At 34.3% G+C, this 21,381-nt stretch overlaps 1 protein-coding gene across 13 annotated transcripts in view; it reads right to left on the bottom strand.

The window, feature by feature from the left end:
- SPEF2 (sperm flagellar 2) overlaps positions 1-21,381 on the bottom strand; it is a 244,550-nt gene that overhangs the window by 26,068 nt on the left and 197,101 nt on the right. For 9 of the 13 annotated variants that reach the window (XM_074282685.1, XM_074282684.1, XM_074282682.1 and 6 more), the window contains 6 exons: positions 17,766-17,995; positions 8,209-9,401; positions 7,858-8,075; positions 7,560-7,768; positions 7,240-7,363; positions 5,561-7,093 (listed from right to left, as the gene is read on the bottom strand). In XM_074282685.1, the coding sequence (XP_074138786.1) occupies positions 6,730-7,093; positions 7,240-7,363; positions 7,560-7,768; positions 7,858-8,075; positions 8,209-9,401; positions 17,766-17,995 (2,338 nt within the window). In that variant the 3' untranslated portion in view covers positions 5,561-6,729. Of the gene's footprint in view, positions 1-1,554; positions 1,738-4,267; positions 4,375-5,560; positions 7,094-7,239; positions 7,364-7,559; positions 7,769-7,857; positions 8,076-8,208; positions 9,402-17,765; positions 17,996-21,381 lie in introns of those variants that run through there. The other 4 variants (XM_074282690.1, XM_074282689.1, XM_074282687.1 and 1 more) reach the window with 2 other exon arrangements.

Genomic DNA, 21,381 nt, shown 5'->3' on the forward strand with positions numbered 1-21,381 from the left:
TCATTCTTATTTTTTTAAGCTTTTGTTCAGTTCTTGCCTCAAATGCCTTTCCCTCTTCTCCAAATCCCATCTCCTATAGTTCAAAGCAGATTTAAACAAATCTTCCCCCATGAACCCTTCCCTAAACTTAGAGATGTAATATTTTTTATTATGAACACTACTTAATATTCTGTATCATGTTATTGTGTACTTTCCTGTATCACCTGGTGCTTTATGTGTATTGAATCTTATCTCATCTATAATCTACTTAAGAAGGAATCAAGTTGTCATTTTCTTAATACCTAACAGAGTTCAGAACACACAATATCAATCCATCATTCAATCCATTCTTATTGGAAGATATCTGACAAATTCTTATGCTTGATTGATACTACCCACACTGTTATTAGGTTTTAAGTAGGTAAAAGATACAATACTGGTAGACACAGAATATTGTAGCTTTTTTGTAGCAGCTTTTTAATGGAAAAAAGATTAGAGATAGAAGCTAGATCTGTGATTTCACTGGTAAAAAGAATGCTCAGATGAAAAAACTTTTTCTGTGACTTGAAGATCAGCATGGATAGAGAGTTGACTGGGATGAGTAGAGTAGACTGTTTTATTAAAGTGTAAATCTGACTTTATCATACTTTCCCTTCCTTCTCCTGCCTTCAAGAACTCCAGTGGTTTCAGTATCAAATCAAACCAAACAGTAACCAGTTATTTTAGTATCAAATATAAAATCTTCTATTTGACCTTCAAAGCCATTTATAACTTGGCTCCTTCCTATCTTTTCAGTATTCTTACAGTTCACTTCCGTCATCCCCTTCTCTGTGATCTGGTTATACTGGCCTCTTTCCTTTTCCTTGAAAAAGATACTCCACCTCCTTATCCCATGAATTTCTCCTGAATTTCTCTCATGCCTGAATTTCCCTTTCATCTCTACTTCCTGGTTTCCTTGGATTTCTTCAAGTCTCAGCTAAAAGCTCATCATCAGTGAGAAGCCTTTTCTTATCTTCCTTAAAGCTAAAGACTTTGCTTTGTTTGTACACATTGTATTGGATTAAGCAAACAGAAGTTAAGGGTCACACAACTAGTGAGTGTTAGTGGTTCATTTGAAATGGCTCAGGTCTAGTGCTCTATCCACAGAGCCACTTACCCACCTGACATAGACTAAGTCCTTAATAAATGCTTTTTTGTTGTTTTTAATTGAGGTAATCAAGATTAAATTACTTGTCCAGAATCATATGGTTAATGAGGGCACATTTGAACTCAGTTCCTCCTGATTCCAGGGCAAGTACTCTATCCATTTTATCACATGAATTTATATTTGATTAACCTGCCAATTAGTGAATGTTTATTGACTTGATCAAGATCCGGAGTGGTTAAGTGATTTCTATAGAATTATATAGCAGGTATGTGTTAGAAGCAGGATTTTGACCCAAGAATATCAGATATAAAGTCTAATTCTCTATCAACTCTGCCATCTCACAATGAAAAACATGTGTGTGTGTGTGTGTGTGTGTGTGTGTGTGTGTGTTGGGTGTATAACCCAATTATATATATAGCATAAAGAACCTGTTCATACTGCTCCTGGGTAACCGTGCCCTTTCCATCTTTATCAATTTCTTTAAATCTTTCCAGTGTCTGAAGAAGCTCTTCCTCAGATGGGAGTGGCCAAGGTTGTGAAACGACTAATAAAAATTTGCGCCAGTCAACAAATTCTGAATTCACTGTTAATAAAGTTGTTATCTCTTGTAACTGTAAATAAAAGGAGAAAATATCATCATGCTTTATATTTATTTTTATTTTATATTACTCTTAAAATGTTTGTTACATTATTTTTCATGCTAAGGAATTCCAATAAATAACCTTTTAATGATATATTGATTAATTATATATTATATATAATGACATAGACTGTCCTAAACTGCATAATGCCATTGCTCCATCCATCTGATGGAGACTGTATAGCACTGATCTTTTGCTTTTTGTCACTTGTTACCTTGCAGGTCTTGGTCATCATGTTGCCCTTTCATTTCAAAAGAAGCAAGACATTAGCTGTAATTTTTACGGGCAGGGCAGTGTTCAGGGGGAAAGGAGCCATATCTTGATATTTTGTTCTCTATTAGGGGGTGCGGGAAACAAGGAGAGGAATTTGTTACAATGAAAAGTGAGAATGACTGATGATCTCAACTATCATTTGAAAAATGTCTAGTTATGTAGCATTGCACTAATAGAATCACATTTGTTCAGTCCTATAGTAATGACAATGGCTGTTTTGAACCTCAGGAATTCTAAACTTAAAACTCAGTTTATTTTTTTATTTTTTAAAATTTATTCCATTAAATATTGATTTGTGAACTATACAGCCTTTTTGAATTGGACCTATTTCTGGAGAATTGTAAATAGTCAAATATAAAAATTCAAGGGATCACATATTGAGAATTGACATTTATTTAGTCCTAACTCCAAATTTTACAAATGAGGAAATTCTGATGGAGTTTGCACAAGGTCACAGAAGTAGTAGAGTTAAGACTTGAAAAATAGTCCTTTGGTTTTAAGATCCAGAATTCTAATATATGAAATTGTACATGTTCTTAAACAGTGTTAAATATACATTTAGACATAGACAGTTATTTTTTATTTTCCACAAATAAAATTATTCTTGGGAATCAAATGTAATAATGTAAATATAGACTTTTGCTAACTTTAAATTGCTTTGTAAGGGTTATTATTAATAATAATTTCAGCTTCTGTTGGCCTTCCATAAACATTTTTTTTTCATTTCCTTGATTTCTTCACAGTAATCTATCTGAATAAACTTTCCTCTCCTTTTTTACCTGACCTTCTTGCATTCTTCCCATTTTTCCAATTGGCCAATTCATTTTACCATTCTTTTTTCCAGTATTGGAAAATTGCTATCAAATCTTAGATGGCCTCTTGTTGGATACTCAGCAATTCCTTTATAAATATTTAATTTCCCCCCCCCCCCAATTGATTTTCCTAGAGAGGGAAGGAATTAGCATTTATTTATTGCCTACTATGTGCAAGAGGGATTTTATCCTTTTTCCACTTTTGCTGTACCTTTTCCCTTCCCATGTTATATCTGTTAGGTGAAGATTTGTGGTTGTACTGTTATAAAAAAGCAAATGTCTGTATGGAATATGGATTCTTTGGATTACATGTACATATTCATTTCTCTTGTAATAAACCTAATTTTCACATGTTTCATGAAGTTGTCATCAGTAGTGAGCATCAAATAGTCCAGTTCGGCAAAGAACATGGATTACATGAAGGAGAATAATGTGAAATCAGCTCAAAATGTTAGTATGGAGTTAGATTGTGAAGGGTTTTCAAAATCCTCAACCCCAACATTTGTTTCTTATCCCAGAGGCAATAGGGAACCTGTGAGATTTCTTATGAAGGACAGTGCTTGGTCACATTTGTGCTTTAGAAAGTGTAAGCTCAGACCTCCTGGGCATCTAAACCACGTCTACAGTATTATAAGGTTGAACAAATAAGATTTTGTTAGTATAGTGGTACAGACCTAAACATCTGTCCAATGATAATGGCAGTGGTTTCACATCAATCATGTCAATTTATTTATGAAACTTTCCTCATTTTCTCCTTGTAGAAGTGACCTCTCTCATTATTTATATAATATTATATACATTTCTTCTGTCCTTCCATATTATATACAGTATTAACATTAATTGAATATATGTCCTATAAAGCTATAAGCCCTCTGAGGAGATTTGTGTTTTGTACTTCCTACAATTTCCAACAGAGTTTCTTTTATAAATTAATCATTCTCAAAAAAGGTTTGATAAAATGAATCATTGGGAACCTGAACTATTTCAGTATTTAGTTCAGAAAAATGAAAGATAACTGACATTTGTGTAGGCTTAAAAGTTTGCAATGTCCTTCAAATATATTATCTCTCTTGGTCCTCAAAACAACCTTTTGAGGTAGATATTATCTGTATTTTATCAAGGAAGGAATTGAGACTCAAGAGAGGATTAAATGACTTGTTCATTGTCACACTACTAGTAGACATCAGACGCCAAATCTGAAGGCAGGTTTTCTTCCCTCTCAGTCCCATACTTAATTCACTATATACTAGATAACCTCTTAAGAGTTCCTTGTAAAAGTTATTATTTCAGGAACACATGAACATTTAGTCCCAGACTACCTACTTCAGAAATAATAATTCACTTACAAAAGGACAGAAACCTAAAGTTCTCAAACTCAGAGAATGACAACATACCCATTTACAATTGAAACCTACTTCAGGCACAGTAAGATGTAGCCAAGCTTCAGGAAGGTGGTTTGTTCCAAGGTTCAAAGTCACCAAATCATACAAAATATCAGTAAAATGTTTATTTCCCAAATAACCTAATAAAGGAATAAAAACATTTAATTATATTACATGGATTTTTTCCTCTCCTAGAATATAAGAAACAACTACCAAGAAATACTTAAATGGTTAATATATGTTTGAAATATGTAATATTTAAATATGTAGCCTCTTTGAAACAAAAGAAAAATTCCCTCCGAAGTTGCTCTCTTAAAAGTGAAAAGTGCCAATATTTTAAGAATTCAGTCCCATTCTATGTTTCATGTATTGAGCATCCATTCCCATATTCAATATACCTTCTTAAATTTTTTTCATTGTTGGAGTTATTTGAGTTTAGCTTTTTTAGCCTACATGAGTTGAATGGCTTACATGCATGGAAATGACTATTATGTTCTAAGTAGACACTTCAACCTCACCTAATCCCATGTATCATAATGTACTTGCTTTCCAGTAGATAAGGGAATTGATCTCATTTTTGAATTATTAGAATGAAAAGTATTTGCTTGATGAAGAAATTTATTAGCTAAACATTTCCACATACCACATGAAAGAAAAGCATGCTTATTTTTTAGCCCTCCTAAAGTTGTGTACTCCTACCCCCAGCTAAAATCACTACCCTTAAGAACTGATTCTTGTTTTTCATGCACATGCATTAAAAATAAAAGGAGAATTGAATTAATTCCAACAGAAAATATCTGATAATACATCACAGAATACCTTTGGCAGTCAGGAGGGGATCCTATGGATAATCAGGGGTCTTTTTAGGTCCAAAGCACATAGATGTTCTTGGTTTGGAAATGAAAAGAGTGAAAGAGAGATGCTATATTTTAAATGATCAACTTGTCTTAATTTCTTAAATTCTGCATGAGTTTTGTTATTTTCTGATACTTTTTGGAAAAATGAAAAATTTTAGGAGTTCAAATTGCTCAATTTGAAATGTGATAGATAATTTCTTGGATGGAAAAAAGATAATCTTCTCTTCCTCTGAGATGAAATGGTTATTCAGCAGACTACTAAGAAGTGAATTATTTTTTAAATAGTTCAGGGTACTGAATGACACAAAGGTGCTACCATAATCTCTATGTAGACATGCCATGAGTAGGCTAGTGTTTCCTTTGGTCATTGAGTGCAGCCCATGAATCCTTTTTACTTCCCCCAGAAGAGTGTTTTTAAATGCACAAAAGAAAATACTCAATATTACAAAGGAAAACAAATATACTGAAATTGGTTTGTCTATATATATTTTTAAAGTTCACAGACCTCAAGAATTCCTGCTAAGTGAATTCAGTTAGTAATGTTGAATTCAAACTCAAATTATTTAGAAAGGTATAACTTCTAAATTCATTAAGATTAATCAAAGTAAACAAAAGTGGGGATGGAAAAGTTATTATTGTGAAAAATCCTGAAAACACATTATAAGAAATGTAAGAGAGAATTAGAGCTTATAAGTGTTTTTTAGTTTATCTCATTGGCTGTTGTGTAAACATTATATTAAAGTGATATTTTAAATTTATGTGTTTTACCTCTAGGAAGCTCAAAAAGACAAATCATGTCATGGAGCATACCAAAAAAAAAAAAAAAAAGATTTCCATAAAGATAATGGAAAACCAAAGAGATGCACTTGTGAATTTAACACAAGGATGTAATAGAAATTCTCTGACAATAAGATCCTGGGAGATTAAGTATCTAAATCACATTTGTTTAGAATTTTCCCTTAATTGGAACTCTGCTGTATATCTGTGATGTCTTTGTGAAGGGGAAGCTCAGTCCTCTCTGTGCTGATCTCTGGTTGCAATAGTTCTTGAGAGGAAGCATTAGAAGATTTGCTAGAAAGGTCCACAGAAAACACCTAATTCAACAACTCACTCATTTTACAGAAGAGGAAAATAAAGCTCAACATGAATTCAGAGGGATTTAGTGGTTACAGAGGTAGTAGGTAACAAAGCAGCATTTGAACTCAGGTCTTTTTTTTTCTTCATGTACAGTACTCTTTCCCCATTACTACAATATTGCTATTCTGTAGCCAAGGTACTGGTACTTTTACAAAATTATCATAAGAACCCATGTGTTAATATTGTTATTTCCTTCTTACAGAGGAGGAAACAGATTCTGGCAACAGAGCTAGTAAGTGCCTAGAGCAGAATTCAAATTCACAGAGCCTGACTCTGTCCAACAAAAATCCAGGTGATTTCAGCAAAAAGCATCTTCAGCGACATTGCCTTCATAGTTGTAAGGTACTTAAAGTAGATCTGGATACCATTTCTTCTAGATGAAATTTAGTTGATTATTTGCTTTTAAATAACAGTTGTATGAAGACCTCTTTATGCTGTGTGAAAAACAATGGAGCTCAAGTTTTGTTTTTTGTTTTGTTTTGTTTTGTTTTCCTCACAATATTAATCACTTTCATAAAGGCTGTCTGAACTTGAGGAGCAATCGGACTGAGCTATCATATGGTCTGTTGGTGGAGGTGTAATTCTCTGCCAAGAGGTATTCCATAGTTGGATGGCTTTCTTGGGGTCAAATTTGTTGATGTCTGGAGAATTCAGCTGAATTATTAAAAGGTCTGTCATGCTCTCAGGCTTTATTTTGAAATGCATTTGTGATTTGGTTAGTTTCATCTGACTGAACCCACGTTCTGCTTCAGCTGAACTTGCAGGTAGTGTCAGCACTAGATCCACTAGGGTCAATATATTGGGATACTTGATTGAGTAGATGGAATTCACAAAATCCCATGTTAACTTTCGGATGTTCTGAAATCTGTAAGAATGAAAGAAAAGTGTCAAGAATTAGTGGATTCCAATTATATATATGTATATGTGTATGTATGTACAAAGATCTATTAACACATCAAAAGCATCAACATTAAATTACCACAATTGAGCTTTCTCAGCTTTCCTTCTTACCTATTATAAATCTCAAATTTCATCATGCTCCATTCTGTGTCCACTTCATCAATTTTCACATTGGCACCCTCCAACACAGGTTCATAATGCTTTGTAAGAATTGATATCTCTTTCTCACCAAACTCTATAGATGGATACCAAAAAAAAAGTCAGAGAAAGAGAAATTATCCACATAGATTTCAGTATATACTGGCTAGTAAATCAGTATTATGTGTACACACACACACACACACACATATATGTACACATATATGTATATACCTATATATACATGTATATATATGTACATATATATATATATATATATGAATATGTTTTACCTTGATCTATCTTTCCAGGCCATAATTTGAAACTTCCAATAGTGGTTGCCCTCACCACATCATGGTTGGCGTCACTGAAACAATCACGAAGATGCTTTATGAGGTTTGTTAAGACTGTGTTCCGTACTTCAGAGATATTTCCATTTCCTGTAAGTTGGTTACCATGAAAATGTGTGGCAGACTCAGTCAGGCGTTCCTTTGGACCTGGTCTGAAACATATTAAAATAAGTGCTGAATAATTTTCTAAAGAAAACTTGTTGGGTATGCCCTAGCTCACCAATCATCTAAGATACCCTACCTTCTTTTATACATGCTGAGGGTTCCTAGTGTTGATTGCAGGGTTGCAAATACATCTCCTATTGATGAATTTCTATCCTGATTAACTCGGGACAAAATGCTGAGGACATTGGTTATGTCCAGTAGAAAGTGAGCAAATCTGACCACCTCAGCTTGGAGAAGGAATTGTAGGAGCTCTGTAGCTTTCTGATGTTCCAAGATACTTCTGTCTTCAGGTATCTATAGCATAGTCAGGAAATAAAACCGTAGCTAACTTTCTTCAAAATGATATAATGTTTAATGAAAGAGGTTGGGGGTATGTGTATGCTTCTTTGTTTATTTTAAAGAAAAATATAGATCCAAAAATACTTACTGTTCTCAATTGCTTGACAATTGCAGAATATCCCTTGAGAAAGATCTGGAGAGCTGTCTGTAGACGAGGGAGCCATCTGTTGCTGCCAACTCGAGAGGGAATCACAGGGCGGATTTTAAGGTCTCCAAAGATGGCTATTAGAGCATTCTTATTTGAAGGTGAGTCATGGTAAAAATAATAGACATTCTGGAGAAGATCATTCACAGTATTGTATAGCTCAATGCCCTGCAATGCTTCTTGATATGTTAATTCAAGCCGATGTGCAAAACAGTGGACTGTTTGCACACATGGCTGGATTTCTTTCAAAAGCCTAGCCACGCTATTGTTCTCTCCGACCATGACAGCTGTGCCATTACTCCCAAACCCAACTAGTTTTTTGGACCAGTCTGAGCTGGACAGGTTCAGTTGAAGATTTATCTCAAGTGTTTTCTCAATGGCACTTTTTATAGCTACTGGATCAATTTTGTCCACAGTCTGCACTCCAACAATCTGACAATGGACTTTGCCCTCGTACGCAAACTGTACATAAATGACTTTGATGTCCTCTATGATGCTGTCCGTGCCACTATCACTGATGAGTGAGAAGAACTTACATTTTTCTAGTTTCTCTTTCAGTGACCTGCGTTCTACTTCGGCAATGAAGTATATGAACGTTCTGGCTGACTTGTTACTTCTGAATATTGGGCCAATATCTACACCCTTCATATCGTCCAGTTTGCACATCCAGACAAAGTCTTTGAGGGGACGCCCAGTCTTGGCAATAGCATGACATGACCTAAAAAGGTTTTCTATTCTTCCCAGGATTACTTTGTTCCTATTTTTTATCATCTGCTCTTTGGCGGCATCAGTCAAGGTGGAAACACCCATTGCTTCTGCTAGAGCAGCCTTGGCATGAGCTTCACTATTGTCATGTGCTTGGAGAAATTCAGTCCTAAAGTTATTAGTGCCATAAAAAAAACTAACTTGGTTTCCTCCTGAGCTCACCCCATGTTTGCGACACAAGCCACAGAACATTAGGTCTGATCTGTCATCATATACCAGCCAGGGGTATTTTTTAAGCCAAATTTTCAGAAATTGGTTGGTTCTCTTAGGTAGGTAATAGTCAAGATTTCTCAGCCTTTTCTTTTCTTCAGCATATCTTCTGGTATCAACTGAAGAGCTTCCTTTTTTAAAATACTTCCATGGTATTTTGGCTATAGTTTCAAAAAGTAAATTAACAATTAAGGATACATAATCATGATTTCCATGACACTTTCTCTACTATGACAACAAGATAATGTAGTACTTAAACCTTTTGGAATTCCCCATGAATCAGTCCTCCCCAGGACCCAAGACTCTTAAGAAGATCCATAAACTTGTACTATAGGAACAGAGCCAAGAAAGATCATTTCATGGGAAAATATTTAGGGATGAGGCAGAGTTGGAATTGAGAGTTGAAGGAGGAATACATTTTGGATAAGTGGAAAGGATGGGGAGAAAGCATTCCAGGCAGGGGAAAACATAAACAGAGCCTTGAAGGTAGAAAAGCATAAGCCATTTTCTGAAAATAGTGACTAGACCAATTTGATTAATGGGGGGGGTTCCTTGGTCAAGCTGTAGGAAGAGGTTGAAAAAATAGTCTAGTTCCAGCTATGGAATACCTTGAATAACAGGGATAAAGAATTTGGAATTTCTCCAATAGGAACCACTGAAGTTTTTGAGCAAAGAAATTTAATCAATTTGATTTGAACTATCCAGGATGGAAAGACAGGAGGAACATAGAGATTGAATTAGAGTGCTAGTGACAGGAATGGAAAAGAAGGGATGGATGCAACCCACATCATGAAAAAAAGAGGCAACAAAACTTGTTGATTGTGTGTAAAGGGCAAGAGAGACAGTGGAGTCAAAGATGACCAGATTTCTAGACTAGTTGACTAGGACAGTGTTGTTACGTTTTTGTTGTTATTGTTGCTGAAGCAATTAAAGTTAAGTGACTTTCCCAGGATTACACAGTTAAGAAAATGTTAATTGTCTGAGGTCCGAATTTGAACTCAGGTTCAGTGCTCTATCCACTGTGCCATCTAGCTGCCCTCCAGTGTTGTTACTTTTGATTGAAGATATATGAAAGGGGGGCAATTTTGTGGCAAAAATCACTAGTTATTACACTTATACTGAAATGTACCTTATATGCTTGACCTATTTAATTCTCTACTTTGCTAGAGAAAAGAATCTAGGAAAGAAAAAAAAAGATTGTATATCTCATTTGGCCCAATTTACACAGAAAGCAGGGCAGATAGTTCAAGGTTCTTATTGTTAAGGGTTAGTAGTAGAAGCTGGAGAAACAAATGGACAAAAGACTTTTCAGTCATGTCTGATTTTGTTATAGTTATATATAATTCACTGGGAAAATATAGCATTTTATTTTCTTTATTTTTTAAGCTTATGACTCCTTATTGTTTGTATCCTCCCCACATTCTCACCTTAACGTGAACCATAATTTTCCCTACCTCTGTCCATTTGACCTTAATGTTCCCCTCTTTGCCCTTCTCCCTCTCTATACAAGGTGTACCATAATCTCTATGAAACATGCCTACTTTCCTAAATCCTCTGGACAATTATCTCCACTAAACAGTTTATACTATTTTATTTTTCTAATTGTACTGCATGGCTGATTACCCCATTACATATCAACACAAACATACATCTATACATATAATGCTGATACACATGCCATACTCCACAAATGCTCTCCTCTGCAGGCTGCTTCATCATGACATGGACGTGGTCCTGGATATGTAAAGCCTAAGAGAGCAGAGCACTAGCTCAAACATGTCCTACATAAAACTGAAAGAGATTTGAGTACTAAATTTTATCTCATTTAGTTTTGTAGCATGCTAAATATAATTATTTAACTTTATTTTTTGGAAGCAATTAGGGTTAAATGATTTACTCAGCTAGTATCTGAGGTAGGATTTGACTTCAGGTTTTCTTGACTTCAGAGTCAGTCTTCTATCCACTGTGTCACCTAGCTACTCTTTAAAAGCATTTTAATAGTTTTTTTTTTGAATCTCAGTATAGACAGGTGACACAATACTACTGAGAAGTGAATTGCTTTCTTTTGTTCTACTCTTTTTTTTTTCCTAAGAGGAACTGAGAGGAAATTTTCCCTATTGATTTCTGCATATTTCAAACAGTGTAAGTGAAGCATTTATTAGGGCTAAAGTATGGAGTTTAATATGTAGAACTCAAAGAAAATTTAGAGATTACATCACCTAACTCTTTCATTTTGTAGATAAGGAAATTGAGAACCTGAGAGGTTAAATGTGCTGGTTAATGGCAATGCCCAGACTAGGAGTATTTAGCAGAGATAGTATTCAAATCCTGGCCTTCTAACTCTAAAATCCAGCTGTTTCTATTGTATCCTAGTGTGAATTTCTTTCTAAAGATTTTCTTAGAATACTTTTACCTTCTTTACTCCCATCATAATTAAGCTATTAGCATGCTTATTTTTGTATAGATTTCATCTCTGTTTCTCTTTCCCATAACTCCCTACTCCCAAGTAGAATATGATTTTCAATAAGAGATCTTGCTGTTGCTGTGTTAAATCTCTGCCTGCCCAATACATTATAGAGTATCGTGAACAGAGCAGCTACAGAATATGTGTTTGCTGAACAGAATTGCTTCTTACAAATGTGTATTATTGCTACTCTAGTTGCCACGCTTTTTTTTTTTTTTTTTTTTTTTTTTTTTTTTTAAAAGGTTCTATAACCCAAATGTGAGAGAAGGCAATGAAACTTCCTATTTTCCCCACTGGGAGCCATCTCCACTGCTTCTTTTTAATTCTCAGCTACTTGATGTTTGAAGATAATAGAGATGATTTGAAGACTACATCTATGTAAGTAGTCTTTGATAAGCAGAGTAAATGAAGGAAGTCACAATACAAAAATGTTATTATTATACATGTATAATTGTATGAAATTCCATGAGAAGTGATTGATCCTAAAGGAAAGAACAGTTGTTTATGATTCAAGAACCTTGACCTTTCCTGTCCTGGGCCATTCACCAGCACTGTTGCCCTAGACAATCCACTCCACTTAACTTTTCTGTGTCTCTGTTTCTTCCTCTGTTAAATGAGAATGCTAGACAAAATGATCCCTTAGGTCCTTTTCACCTTTAAATTTTTGTGATTCTGAGAGATTTATTTAAAAAGATCCCTTTTCCAGTCTCCATTATTCTTTTTATAACAATTTCCTCATATTATTTGTTTCCCTATATGGAAAGGAAACAAATGCGTAATTGATAATGCATGTTTGGAATAATGGACATCAGTAAGTTGCCTCATTTCTCAAAAAGGCGATTATTCATCTTTAATGTGCCACATCATTATTATTATTATAGACAGAATGATGACCAAAAGTGTGGTTGCTCCCAAGAATTAAAAGTGGAAGAATTCACAGGGTCCTAATTACTCCTGAAACAGCCAATGAATAATATAATTGTATTTGGAGCAAGTCATTGCAGAATGATTTTTAAAACATGACTTGAGAAGGGAGTAATATTCCTCATCAGGAAAAAGTGTTGGTGACAGTAAAAGACTGACCTGTAACTCTGGTTTAAATTTAAATTTACATGGTTTAAAATCAGGGTTGTAAATGTCAAATAGAAATGGGCCAGTAAAGCATAGATAAGAATTTCTGTGGATAGCATATTGACTTTATGAAAACCATGTTAACATTATTTATGTACTATTATATTTTTATTTATTTTTTGTTAAATATTTCTCAATTGCATTTTAATTTAGTTCACATGTCTTGAGACTATTATGTTTTGATACCCCTAGTCTAAACAATAACCAGGTAGTTATGAAAATAATACAATACATGCCTAAATTTTGAACAAATCTCATATTTAGTAGACTCAGATTGATGCCCATTTTGTTTCTTATCAATTTTCCCTAGACATATATATGTCCCAGACAGGCTCCTGTCTATAATTGTATTCCAATCATTTTCATAAGGGTATATTTTTTCCTAGTTTAGTGTGACATCTCACTATCAACTGAAGTTTAAAAGTAAATGGTCAACATATCATAGTTTCAACTATAAAACTTGTTTTCCCAACATGGACTTGTTAATAGAATAATGTAGCGAAGATGGAAATTCTGAGACTGTGCTAGGCCTTTGATCTGAATAGACTATAGATCATCTACTATTATTGCGAGAAGTCAAGCTATTCTGCTAGTGAATTTCAAGTTAAGTACTTCAGTGTTCTCAAGTGATTCAAAAGGGAAACATATAGTCCGAATTCCTCATGTTAAAGAGACCCAACAAGATTAAATGGCCAGTATCAGAGATGTAATTTAAATGTAGATCCACTATGTAGTTGGGGAGCCTCTTTAATCAGGCCTTTATTTTAACTAGCAAGATTCATAGTGATATAGTGGAAGATGCCTGAGTTGTTAGACACAAGATAAATCAGTAACTCAAGGTTACAAAGTCAGTAACAGCTACAGCCGTAAAAACATCCAAGCGTCCAATGGTTTCCGTTTAGGGAGTGTACTTTGAGATGCTTCATGGGTTTAGATACCAAAGGTTGAAAAGTTATGTTCTTTCTTTGAAATACTAATAATATTCCTAATGAATGAGCCCTATATGGAAACCCTACAAATTCCCTCAAAAATAGGGGAGAATTTTCATTTGAACAAAAGAACAGGTTGTAGTATTCTGGCTTTTTTCAGGTAACATTTCTACAATCAGGATGCACTGTGATGCTCCTGATGGAAGTCTTTCAAAGCTTGTGTGCTTGATACATTAGGCTCTCAAAGTATCCCATTGCAGTGCTATTTGCCATGAACTATGGGGTTTTTCCCAAAGGGCTGCTTTCCCAAAGGGCTACATAAAATGACTGAATTGATGTATTTTTATGGCACTGGTCCATCTTCTCTTCTGGTATCATTCTTGGACACCTGAAAGATTAGATTTCTGGGAGTTAATTGATTTGGTTCTATTGAGCTTACAATGGCCCTCACTCCAAGATCTCCTAAAGTTATTAAGTTTTTTTCAGCTTACAATTTTCTCTGTGAGCCTTTAAATTGAGTTAAATTGCTTGAGCCATGACTAAAAGGTAGTGGTGACCAGGGCAAAAATAGTTGTCAGAGAATCAGCATCTGGCAGGCAGGAACAGAGAGCACCAAGAGAACAAAATGACATCATCCTAATTTCATCTTTCTCTAGCTATCAGTGGTAATGGTTAGTGACAATATGAAAGCAATAAGCCCTGAAATGAGAATTCTACCAAATTCTAAGGAATTAACCCTGAGATAAAATGTAACAATACAAAACAAATTTCTATCTCCTTTGGTATAATTCAAAGAAAAGCATTTCTTCAGACATACTATATTTGCCCCTCTGACCCCCCTAAATTCATTTTTATGGGAGAAAAACTAAAATGAGAAATTTCACTTGAAGAGCAAATTCAAAAGTAGAATGGATGTTTGAGAGGATGTCTGGATATATTAGGTCCTTCCTAAATTCCTGAAAGGGCATAAAGGGGAGTATAGGAAGGAGGGGTGGCAGGGAGCTATTATTTGTGAGAGAGTTGCTGGAAGAACTGATTGGGGCTTTCTTAGATGGGAGAACTGCACAAACATAATAAGGTTTTAGCAATTTATCGTAAGTTACTCATATAACATATGACAGTGGGAAGAAGTACATCTTGTGTGAGTCTTTTCTTTGTTGAAGGTCCAAAGGACCTTGTAGGAGTGTTCTCCAGTATTATTGATTGGTGAACAAAGATTCAATCAATCATCTTTTGCTCTTGCTATATTATTGTCTTACTTATAATTCTAGTAGTTCTAGTTATCCATGTGAGGGGGCATACAGGCATATAAATGGTTTCATAGTATATAGAATTGCTGGACCTGGAATCAGGAAGACTCATTTTCCTTTGAAATTAGGCACTTCTTAGTTGTGTGACCCTGACCAAGTCATTCAACCCTGTTTGCCTCAGTTTCCTCATCTGTAAAATGAGTGGGAGAAGGAAATATCAAATAGTATCTTAGACAAGAAAACCCATAGGAAGTCATGGAGCATTGGATGTGATAAAAATGACTGGACAATGAATATGTGAAAGGGCAGTGTGATGGATTGGGAAGGAGGCTGGATCCATAGTCAGCTGACCTGTATTTGAATCCTGGCTTTGTCTCTCATTTACTACTTTTTCTGTTTTGGGGAAATCACTTGATCCTTCCATGCCTCAGTTTCCTTATTTGAAAAATAAAAAAGATTGGGCTAGATGGTATCTGAGGTATGAATCTTTGGATTAACAAGTTGACAAGAGGTTTTTTGAGTGTATATGTGTGTGTTTCAAAGTAACTCAGAGAACCTGGGCTCAAATTTTACTTCATGTAGGAAGTCACTTAACCTTTTTGACATTCTTTTCAGCTAAAAATGGGGAAAGAGAATAGGTCTAAAGGATCTCTTTCAACTTTAAGTCTATGATTCTTTGACCTTTTATGTAACATTATCATAAATAAAGTCTTAAATTAAAAAAATAATTTGGATATTCAAATAGGTTCAATCACATGAAGAAGAAGCAATTTCTTTAGTAACGAAAGCATTAGATACCTATCATCTCCTGTAAACATTCTTAGACATTTAGTTTATTTAACTAAGGTAATATAATGCCACAGGAATATAAATGTCAACAAGTAATTTAGTTAATATTCCTTATAAATTTGATTTTAAAAGCCCTGGTGAGGGTATGTGAGCAATAGTAAATGTAATTTTTAAAAGAAAAACATATTTCATTATATTTCCAGAAAACTGAAGAGATTCCTTTAATGTATTATTATGTATATTGGAACAGATATGAGGAAATGCTAAAATGCTTATTTCTCCATATCTGTATTTTAAAATGTTTTGCAAAAATTAAGAAATTTACTAAATTTAAATAAACTCTATTTCCACTTTTATGATGAACATCAACTCATCTACCATATCTTTCTGAAATTATGGAATTTTGAAACAGGAACCATTTCCTTTTTCCTTTTTCTAAATTAGAGGAACTTAAAAAATGAATGAGTATTATCATGAAAGCCAATGATGTTACTGGGAGTTTCTACCTCTAATGATCCTAATTATAATTACCCTAAGAGAAACTAGGCACTTCCTTTAGATCACGAATGAGGAATTGGAGAGGCAAAAGCAGAGCTCTGTGATATCATTCTGAGCCCGGAATGTTGAAGTTAGTCAGCAAACAGAGAACTCCCAGGCATGACCTTGGGCCAAGATTGCTAGAGTACATTTTTCAGAGAAGTTAAAACAATTATTTTCTGGTTTTTAGGCATTGTTCATATATTTTTTTGTTGTTGTTGTTGTTTTCACTCTAAAAACTTGTTTTTATACAAACAGTATTCCTCTTCTCCCAGGTTGAAAGATCAGTTGTGAAGGGACAAGAATTCACATAAAGGCAATATACAGCCTGTTCAGATTCTCATTACCTATATGCATAACCATATTTTTGACCAATGGTATGGATGCTCCTAAGGCCTAACTGTGGAAGAATTCACAGAGGAATAAGGATCCCTTTAAGGAAATATCTCATCTCATCAAATGTACTTATTTGTAAAGGGCTTAGCACAGTGCCTGACACATAGTTTGCACCATATAAAGAATTATTCCTTTTCCCTTCATCTTTCTGGCTTAAAGAGTAATCTAACAAACAAACAAACAAAAAAAGAGTAGTACTCTTTCAATAGATCTATTAAATGTGAAATACTCTAGCTAGCTGGCCTTGCTGATACAGAGCTATGGTTTTTCACAAAGGAGATTATTTCTGTAGCTTAAAAGGACACACAGGTAAAGGAGGTCAAGGTAATAGGCCTGGAAAAGAGTTAACACAGACAGATTTCAGAATATTGGAGCCTAACTTATTTTTGCCTTTGTTTTCCTGTTTATAAAATGAAGATAATCATTACATGCTTGTTCTGTGTACTTGCATGCTTGAAGGGAGACAATCGACATATTTGGTCAATAGCTTTTTGATGCAAGAAATCACACTTGAAGCTAAAATGATTTATCTACCTATTACAATGCCCTTTGGAGACATTGTGTTCATGTTTGTATATACACATACACAGAGGTATCCTGGGTTTAACAACAAGGTCTCTGAGGGAAAATATGTGTAGGTTGTGCTTTTAAGCTTAATTTGCATTATTCACATTTTCCTCCCTTACCTTCTTAAGTCTTAACAATTGAAAACAAACAAAAAAATAAACCAAGGCCCAATTTGTAGTTTTTGTTGATTTTTGAGGCAAAAATTCTTGCAATGAACTTCTAGCAATTAACTCTGTTAAGTCCCAATACACACCTGCAATGACTCACATTATATGGTATGTAAGATATAACTGAACTTGATTACCTCAATCTTGAAGAATAAGTTCAGTACAATGTCCCTTTAAAACAAAGGAGAACAGAACAAACTTGACCTACCTCTTCAAAGAAGTGACAATTATGTTATTGTAGTGGTTAACTTTAAATTTCCTTGGAGATGCCTGGATCAATAATTATCTTCCCTACCTTTTGGTGCCATTTCCATGAATTCATTTCGAAGGGTGTTCAGCTGTTTGATAGTGAGACAAGTATTTACTTCTTTCTCCACGGGTGGAGGCCGGATGGGAGGAAGAGGATCTGGAAAGACTTTAACATCACCATTGATGAAGAAGTCTTCACCATTTAAAATAAGTTCATACTGAATCTTAGTTGAAGTTTCAATATGGTAGTGAGCCACTTCAGTTAACTTTTCCACACTGTTTGGAAAGAAAAAAATTACAAAAAGGTTGTAATTCTCAATTCAAAAAATGCTAGAATAATATTAGGTGTTTATGCAACAGACATATACTACAAGTCAGCATGCATTGTCTAGTTAAAAAAGAGATATTAAAGTGTGAATTGGGGGATAATGAGCATTATAATTTAGGCATTTTATAAAAGGATTGTGTATTTTTATACTTTTTTTTAAAAACTGTGATTTCATTCAGTTTAAGAAACCCCTCCATGGGTATAGATTGGTCAAGTTGCTATAATATACAAGCTTAGATTGTGGCCCAGGGTGCTTTGAGAAGTGAAGTATAATTGATGGTTACACAGCCAATTTGAACCCTTGGCCCTCTAACCATTATATACTATATCTCTCTTTCCAAACAAAATATAATTTATTAAACAATAAGGCACATATGAATTGATCTCATATTCAGAGAGTCGGTCAAATGTGAATAGCACATCATTAAGAATTTCTTTTGGATATTAAATCCTATTAAATAATCTTAAAGGTTAAATTCAGTAAAGATTATAAACGGGAACATTGTAAAGTATCATAGGATGTCAAGAAGAGCTATGTCTAACAAAATTTTCACAAGTCAATATCATTTAAAGTTATTTTTGTTTTTGTTTTGGAATCAGACTTATGGGTATATTGGTTTTAGGTAATTCAAAAGTTAAGTGACTTGCATAGGGTCTCATCACCAGTTTGTACTGGAGACAGAATTGGAATCCAAGCCTTTCTAGCTCTGGATCTAGCTTTCCACCCAATCCAACATAATGCTTTTTCACCTAAAGTAGTTTTCAAAATGGATCATGGCACAGGTGATCACTTGTGAAGACTCCAAATAGCTCCATAATCATCATTAGGGCTGCAATCAAATCATGTGGCAATGAGCAAATACAGAATGCTTTTGTAATGGAAAGGGCACTGGATTCTGAGCCATTAGGTCTAGGTTCCTGCCTCAGATATGGCACTTTCTAGACATTTATAGGCAGCTGTGCAGTGGAATGGATAGAATCCCAAACCTGGAATCAGGAAGATCCTGGGCAAGTCATTTACCCCATTTGCCTCAGTCTCCTCATCTGTGAAATGAGCAGGAAAGGAAAATGCCAAACCAGTATAGTATTTGTGCCAAGAAAACACTAAATAGGATCATGGAGAGGAGGGCATAACTAAAAAAAATGAACATGTCACTTATTGTGACATTAATTTTAACACTGTGAACCCTAGTTTCTTTATTGTAAAATCTGGATAATAATAACTCTAGTATTTACCTCCCATGGTTTAATGAGATAATTTATGTAAAGTGTTTTGTGAACCTCAAGTCTGTAAATATCAACTATGATCAATTATTACAGCAAATTATCTATAACCACATAAGTCAGTTAGTTTGTGAAGAAAGTGCTTTGTAAACTGAAGTGCACTGAGTCTATCTTCTATTATCTTTATTATATTTAAGAGACAGTGTAGTATGATGGAAATAACAGTAGACCATGAGTCAGAAGTCTCCAGGACAGTCTTAGCTCTGCCCTACTTTTGTCCACTCAGCTTCTCTGAACCTCCTTTTCTTCACCTATAAAACTTCATTATATAAAAATATATCTTCCCTGTTTACCTTTTAGGTTTGTAAAAAATCCTCTGATAAAAACAGATATGAGTGTTTTTTGAAGGTTCTTTATCAAACAATAAAACAAGAAAAAAATTTAGAGAATAAATATAGCTGAAGACTTGAATTCCTTGGATTTCTTAAATACCATACATCCTGCCATCTGCAGAAATAATAATTTTTGGGGAAGATATTAAAAAATTCCAAATAAAAGTTTAATAAAAGATAATAATCTCCAATAGATAAGTTGTCAAAGAATACAAGTAGAGAATTCTCAAGTAAAGAAATTCGAGCTATCAACAGCCATACCGAAAATGTTTTAAATCAACAATAATAACAGCAATGCACAATAAAATAACTAAAGTTCCACCTTACATTTATCAGACTGGTAAATTGATGAAAATAACAACAATAGTTAAAATTTTAAAGTGCCTATTACATGCCAAATACTATGCTAAGTATTTTGCAAATATCTCATTTGATCCTTAAAACATTCTTACAAAGTAGATATTATTAACCCCATTTGATAGACTAGGAATCTGAGGCAAATAGGTCAAATGACTTGCCCAAGTTTAATAAGTGTCTGAAGCTAGACTTGAACTCAAGTCTCCCTGACTCCATGCCCAGTGTTCCATCCACTGCTCCACTTAGTTATTGGCAAAAGAGAGAGGAATTGTTGGAGGTCTGTGGGAGGTCAGGCACACTGTTGGTGGATCTGTGAACTGGTCAAAAATTTAGAAATATGCTCTAAACTTCACTAAACTGTACTCTCTCACACAGTAATATTATTCTCAGACAAGTGTCCAAAGAAAAAGATCATGGAGTCAAATGTAGTGTTTCCATCAGTGTTGCTTGTTAAAAGGGATATAGAGGTTGGAGGTGTGGGGAAATCTGATATTGGAACAAAGAATTTGATGTCAGAAAGTTAATATGGATTTTTAGACTTTAGCTTAAAATATAGGAATGACAGATTTTTGCGAGGGACTGGATACACTGAACAAAAGTTGATTAGAACATATTTATCTGTTGTCTTGAAAATATAAATCAAAAAAACTTGAAGCTAAAAAAAGGATAAAGGGGTGAGAAAACCAAATGTAGAATCAACTAAGCTCGGTAATAGAAATAAACTGCAATGTAGGAAGAATAGCTTTTGAGACATCCAGAAAGTCACGGACAAACATTTTAACTATTGGCCTAAAATATATATTACACAAATGCTAATGTTTAGGCAAAAAACAACTATTTGAGAAAACAAATTTTACTTCAGATTTTTTTATGATGCCAAGTTTAAATAGTTTTTATTCCCCAGAACAAGAATTGCATTTCCACTTGTCTACAGTACTGATAAAATTCTACTGTCCACTTCTCTCTCTGAATCTATTCAAGTAGTAGGAATGACCAGATTTACACAGCAGTTTAAATGTTATTTTTAAATTGTCACTGTCTTGGCTATAAATTTGAGTTCTTCAGCTTTTATAAAGTTTTGTGGAATGTTCTTCCTCCTGGTCTACTTGGGAACCCGCCAGACACATTGCTTAGTAAAGAGGGTTGCAGATTTCCAATTCATTCCACTAATGCTCAAATTATTTTTTTCTCAGAATTCTGATTCTTATTCAGACAGTTGATTATGTTATATTTATCAAAGATTTTATGTTTATCTTCATTACTAATTTGTCTTGGAATTTTTCATCTTGATTTATAACCTTAAGAACCAAGTTGAGTTCTTGAAGGATAAATTGACTCTTTGCTTTTATCTTCAGTCTTAT

Source organism: Sminthopsis crassicaudata, chromosome 1 (assembly GCF_048593235.1).
Source record: "Sminthopsis crassicaudata isolate SCR6 chromosome 1, ASM4859323v1, whole genome shotgun sequence".
NCBI lineage: Eukaryota > Metazoa > Chordata > Mammalia > Dasyuromorphia > Dasyuridae > Sminthopsis > Sminthopsis crassicaudata.